This window comes from Limulus polyphemus, unplaced genomic scaffold (assembly GCF_000517525.1).
Source record: "Limulus polyphemus unplaced genomic scaffold, Limulus_polyphemus-2.1.2 Scaffold2, whole genome shotgun sequence".
In the NCBI taxonomy this organism is placed as follows: Eukaryota; Metazoa; Arthropoda; class Merostomata; order Xiphosura; family Limulidae; genus Limulus; species Limulus polyphemus.
The window spans coordinates 1,431,899-1,438,812 of NW_013665612.1; the positions used below are offsets into that span (position 1 = coordinate 1,431,899).

Sequence of the window (6,914 nt, forward strand, 5' to 3'; positions counted from 1 at the left end):
GTAAAATTATTCTTGCTTTATTTGATGACAATATTTTATGAATTTTTTGTGATTGCTGGAACAAGAAGAGAGAGTAGTAGTTATGTTTCTAACTGCAGTAAGGAAAGAGTTAACCATAAACAAGTCATGCTTATTATGATAAAATATCTAACAGTTTTAGTAAAAAAATAATGAAGTTTTGTTATTCATTTTATGCATAAAGTCTGAAAAAACTTACAAAAACATGAAATGAGAAATTCATCAGGAAAAGTGTTAAAGTATTTAAATAATGTTACTTTCTGGGAATTATTTATTTCTCTGAGATGATATGAAGTACACATTTCTTAAAAGTGTCATTTACTGTTGTTGCTATTACTGTTTAATAATTTATTTCTCAGAGTGGTGATTTGATATGTAAATTTCTAAAAAGTGAGTAATGCAGAACTAGTTTTTGTTTCAAGTAGATTATTCTTTCTGCTATTCAGTGGGTTATACTTGTTTCCCACAAGTCATTGCCCAAGAGGCATTCAATATTGTTTAATCATACTATAAATACATTTTAATTAATTTAAAAATGATAGATTTTTGTAAAATCAAGCTGTTCATCTGACTGAGTAATGATCTGTGTGTGTGGGTGGGGGGGGGGGAGATAGATATGAAATGATATTTTTACACTACACTGATTTGGTATCCATAATTGAAAAAATTAAGATGAATATTGAAAAACAAACTTTTGCAGTTCGCATGATTTCTAAGCCTATTTGCCAGCTTTTGGTGTTCAAACCATAAATTTTACATGTGGTTTTGGTTAGTGTTATGAACAATGGTGTCAATATTGTATTTAGTCAGTAAAATTTTAATGAATTTTGTTATCATAACATTGAATCTTGTATTCTAAAAAGAATTTGGCTATTTGTTTTTGAAATTATTTTTACAAATAAGTTCTGTTTTGCTGTGCAAGCATGCTTATGAAAATGCCTTTCTTGTTAATGGTAGTAACTGCAAAGTACAGTATGTTCCCAGAAAATGATGCTTATTGTAATAAAAGTTTATAATGAAAGTGTTTGGAGCTTGTATGTATTTGTAATTTGCTTTTTTTTTATCCAAATGTATCTAGACATAGAGAATATTCTATAGATATTTTCACAAGCACCAGTGATAAAAAACAAACATAGCATATTTATGTGTTTGTTGTTGCACAGGTTTACGTGCCTTAGATGGAACCATGACTGACAGTCTAGAAGCAACTGCTTTCAATTTGAACATGAACATCAATGATATTTATTCATGCAGGTAGGAAAAATCACATGCCTTATTTTTTTTTATAAGTAAATAAGAATTTGAATAAGTTTCATGTGATGTTCCTAAAGATCTGTTTCTGATATCAGACTGAATAAAATGTCTTCAGTGAACAGCAGCTTCAGTTGAACACATATATGGAAATTAATCTACTAATACCAAAAAGAATGTATACCAACAAAATATAGTTACCTCCAACATGAATGAATCTGAAACATCTATGTTATGTGCTAGTATGAGCCTAGGTGTAGGCTACATTCGTTGCGAGTATGAAACACAGTGTGAGAACAAAAATTCTCTCTCGTGTGTGAAAATGCATTTTTAATAGTTTGCATGTGTATCACAGGATAACCATTCAGAAAGGGTATAAAATGTGTTGGTGCATCTCTACAACAATTAGTTTTGTGAAAAATCACCAAGAACATGCCATGACTTATGGCACAACAGCAAGGCAAGACAGGCATTTGAAATGCTGCAGATGGAGACCTCATACATTCTTATTGCAAGAAACCTGGGTTTCTCAAAGGTGACCATTACAAGGTTGTTGAGGTGACTCAGGCACTCTGGTTAGACATCAGCCAGCCTAGGACAGGCAGATCTCATGTGACTATGCCTCAAGAAGGAAGCATCATAGTGTTGGGAGGATTGTGTAGTTACTAGAGAATCCCACTTATTTAGATAATCGTAACCTCACTAGTCAGCATTACAGAGATGAAATATTTTGATCTATTGTTCTGCACTTCATCTGCCAACAGTACCAGGGTAGTGTGTTACAGGATGACAACTCCAGACCACATATACCAAGGGTGGTGTAACAGTTTATCATAGCGAACAACATCGATGGTCTGCTTTGTTCTCCTGACTTTTCTCCAATAGAACATTTCTGAAATCAAATGGACAGAAGAATAAGAAGGTGAGAAAAGCCACTGACCAAAAAAAAGAACAGAGGTAAGCCATCTTGGAGAAGTGGAGTTGACTTTCTGATGATGTCATCCATTAACTAACTGTTTCCATGTACTAGCATGCATTAATGAATGAGGTTGTCCCATACAATATTAGCTCAGATAAGGTGGTAAACATGCGTGTGAGACTGTGAGTGCAAATCTGTGTTAACTGTGAATCTGACCTAGTGCTTGAAGTGTGTCAGGATGCCATCCCACTTCCTTACAGGAGGGTCTGAAGCCATCCTGCTATCTTTTAGTAAATGTAAGCTTCTTGGGAGGGAAGGTTTGATAAATGATGCAATAAATATTTATGGCAGCAAGGGACTGGGGAAAGAAACTATTTTTATTTTCTTTAAATGTCATGTAAAAATGAGGCAGGAGTGAGATAAAGTAGCACACACAGATGGAGAGAAAGTATCCTCTAACTACGGGCTTGGTCAGTATGACTGAGTTCGTAACCACAAAGTAATTATCAGAATTTCTATATTATAACTTGTAATAGTATGCATCTGTTTATACATAACATTGTTTTATTGCCCTTTGACCCATGTCTAACTAATAATTCTGTCACACAAGTTTTAAATCACTTGGTAAATGTGCAGCTCATGTTACCTTATTGAATTATATAACATCTGAGCTGGTCAAGATTATACCTTGTGAAGATTTTTTTATTATTATTATTTATTTTTTCAATATTTTACTAATATAATGTAATAAGTTTCTGATTTTTACATTTTAGTTACTTTTATAATAATAAGTAAAGAATACATATGAAAACAAGAAATATATTATTTAGCTTCCAAAATTTCACAAACCATCCTGCTTCATCTTTTCCCTTCTATTCAAGCACTGATCTGACCATATATGGGAAAGACAGTAATGTTTTCAGTGTGTAAGCCATCCATGTATGTAATTTCTTAATAATGCATTGACCTTGGATTTTTCTATCAGGTACACTTTGATTGAAAGTGCCTTCATGTTTTGTTGTCCAAGTATGATAATTTTATCTTTGGTATACTTTCTTTTGCACGTCAGTATATTATTGATTTTACAAAAAGCTATTGTTTTTTGATTAATTACTATGCTTAAAAGTATGATTAAGGCTTCTCATCATACTTCATATGTTGAAGGTTAATTTTGTTTTTTTTATCTTTAGTACAGAACAAATGTTAATACATGACTATGGCATTATGAACCATCAAGTGAATTAAATCTTAACAATGAGTATTTATCATGTTGTTTTATTATTGCTTTTGCTTAAAGTTGGACTTTATTGTCTGAAACGTCAATATTTAAGTCACAGAAGATGTACGTGGGATTATTTTTTACACTTATAGTTAATATGAATCACATATTAAGCATAAAATGTATTTTTACTTATAGAATTTGATAATTTTTGGTTGATAGTTGGGGACCTGAAGATGATGGGAAAACTGTTGAAGGACCACATTATTTAGCTCTGGTATGCTTAGATTTAAATATGTAAATCTGAGAAGTTCATGTTTAAGATTGTTTTCATACATTCACAGTTGTAGTCATTTCTTGTTTCATTATATATTTGAAACAACAGATCCTAAGTGATAGCCATAGGTAATTAGGCAAGTGTAGTTTAAAAAAATTGTCTTATTGAACAACGTTCAGCTTCTTTATGAACTGTACAAATAATACAAAATTTCGAAGCTTTTTTGAGATTATTTTTAGTTAAGTCTGACACAGTTGTTGTTTCATTTCTGTATGTATAACATGAAGTGCCTTATATTATTCTGACGTTTATTATGTTGGGCTGTTAGTAAATTTGCTAGTTAATTATGCAACTGTTTGACAGATAACAGATTCTTAAGGAATGTTCAACTCAAGTCAACTAGAAATAAAAACAAAATCAGCTGATTTCATAATATTCATTTATTTAGTTGCACGGCTTTGTGTTAGAGCAAAGCCACACCAGGCTATCTACTGTGTCCACTGCAAGGATCCAAATCCTGGATTTCAGTGTTTTAGGTCTTAAGACTTACTACTTTCCTACTGGGGGACGTTAGATGCAACGTTCCTTTTTATTCTACAGTATTATTGCAAAAAAGTGCAATATTTTTGTAAAGTGTTTTTTGTAATAACTCTTTGTTTTGCAGAGATGTGATTATCTATCTGAAATACATTTTCAGGTTATGAAAATTTTAACTTTGGAAAATAGACCTCCATGTTTTTAGTAGTGAAGTTTAAAAAAGACCATCTAACTTATTTTCAGGGTGAATTATTTATTTTGTATAAACTCCAGAAAACATGTTTCATGCAAGTGCAGTGATTTTGGAACCATCTCTTCATTCATTGTTTCTTAAGTGAAGAACTTTCTTCGTGTGCCCTACTTTTGTCATGTAATTAGCCTAACAATAGGAAATTTACTTTTCCATTTAGTTCCTTAAAGTTGTGGAATAATAGCCTCTTATTCAAGGTAACATATTTTGACAAGTTACTTAAATAATGCACTTAAAATAAAGGAGTTTAAATTTAGTCTGGCTTAACTTTCTACTGTATTTTATTTAATGAAACAACAGTGTCTCTTGTCTGAACTTCACTCATCCTTATTTCTCCATGTGGTCAAGAAACAGTAATATGTTGTCACATGATTGCTACACTGTCTCATCACATGTTCATGTAAACTTAAGGGTAATAATATTCACTGACAATCATACAAATCCAGATGAAACATACGACTAAAATCCATCAATTGTACTTATGTGCAACTTAGCATGGATATATTTTGCTCTGTTAAAATATCTGCAGAGTTAATATTTTGCACACCCATGTATTTGCTTGTTTTATTCATTACTGTTGTTTGTTTAGATATTTTCATAAAGTATCTGTAAAATGTAAGTAGGAGGGATATAATTCAATATTTTAAGCTTATTTACTAATGATCTTTTAATTTGCTGGTTCCATTCTATGTCAGAACTTGATGAAGACATGCTAGAAAATTAACATATCTTTAAACAGGTGGATAATGTTAACTGAACATTCCAAAATATTAAACTCGTGAAACTTAACATATATTATTATGTTAAGAAAATAACATGGTGATAACAACTATTTTGTTTGTTTTTTGGTATTACAATTGATGAGTTTGTCATATTAGTGTCAAGTAAGTTCAAGTCATGAGTAGCATTTGACCATTTAATTGTGCTACTTACTTAAAACATAAATGTTTCTAACTATATTTGCACTTATGACCTATTCGTAGCTATTGCTTCAGGTGTTCACAGATGTGTTTTACAATATATAAAATTTAAGGACTTTGATACTGATATTTTAATCCTTTTTTCTGATAATGTTAAGCTTTAATTCAGTTAATCCTACAGTGTGTATAAGGGATTGTACTTTAGTATATGTATGTGCCTTAGAAAAATAATGTATATGTATAAAGAAAACTTTCTTTATTGAATACTAATCTTTGTGTGTAAAAATGTAGGGAATCCTTCAATATTTTGCAATTTGGAATCTGCTTTAACTTAGACTGAATATTAAGTATAATATTTTTTTTTTTCAGAAAGCAATTAAACATGGTATTGACATGGGTCGAGGAGGGTATGGTTCGATCTTTGTGGTTGCAAGTGGTAATGGAGGATCTAATGATGACAACTGTAACTTTGATGGTTATGCAAGTTCCATTTACACAATTACAATAGGTTTGGCTTTCTTTTAGAAAATATCTATGAAAATTATGATGTAGTTAACATCATTAATTGATATTAATGGCTTAAATTGCAACATTCAGGAGATTCTAGTAGTTTAATCATTTCTTACTGTGGTTTGTAAGGTGTTTTGATATTGTAAAGAACAAGTGAATTGAAAAAATTAGTGTAACATTGAAATACGTAATGCAGTTTTGAATAAAAAGATTGTTTGAAATAAACAATGAGCGATAAATATGCTTTGGTACTACCAAATGAGCAAAATGTGGTTAGTGAATCAGTTATCCAAATTTGTGACTGATTTTAATAATCTACTCTTGAATGTCTATGTTTATCCAAACAAACTGTGTTACAGTGTGTATTGTACATATAATAGTGCATTATTCTTAGATTTAATAACAAGAATTAAATATCAAACATCTTATTAACCCTTTCGGGATGGGTCACAGGTGAAAGCCATGTCATCTCATTTGTTGACTTACATTCAAAATTTTATTCAATTACTATTTCATGAATATATGTCAATAAGTTTGGTATCAAACTGTAGATTATAATTCAAATTTTAGAACTATACATTACTCAGTATGTTAATTTAAAAGTAAATATTAAAAAAATATGTTAATTTAAAAGTAAATATTAAAAAAATGCAGATAAACATCGATTTTTGTGTGTCACATGGTATGTTGAATGCAGCACTGGTTTAAATTAGGTGTTTGTGAAGTCAAAATACTAAGTCTATAGTTTCATATGAATTAGAAACTCAAATTACAGATATTGACAAGGTAGAATATAAAATAAGAAGGGCTTATGTTTTCTATTTGCTAAGATATTGCTCATGTAATAAGTCAAACAGAGTGGCACCCTGACCACCTTTTTCCATTTTTGGAAACGCTCCCTTATATACACTTACTTTTATATATGACATGAATAACCAATCGGAATAACCAGAATGTCCCCTAGTGGGTTTCTCAGTCTTTCTAACATTCCTTCCACCACAACTTTCTTTTGA

General features: G+C 30.8%; 1 protein-coding gene across 3 annotated transcripts in view; it reads left to right on the forward strand.

Annotated features, from left to right (window-relative positions):
- The window catches only part of LOC106466242 (proprotein convertase subtilisin/kexin type 7-like), a 37,291-nt gene that overhangs the window by 16,637 nt on the left and 13,740 nt on the right, over positions 1 to 6,914 (forward strand). For all 3 annotated transcript variants that reach the window (XM_022395063.1, XM_022395022.1, XM_022394963.1), the window contains 3 exons: positions 1,182 to 1,272; positions 3,630 to 3,684; positions 5,761 to 5,899. In XM_022395063.1, the coding sequence (XP_022250771.1) occupies positions 1,182 to 1,272; positions 3,630 to 3,684; positions 5,761 to 5,899 (285 nt within the window). The remainder of the gene's footprint in view (positions 1 to 1,181; positions 1,273 to 3,629; positions 3,685 to 5,760; positions 5,900 to 6,914) is intronic.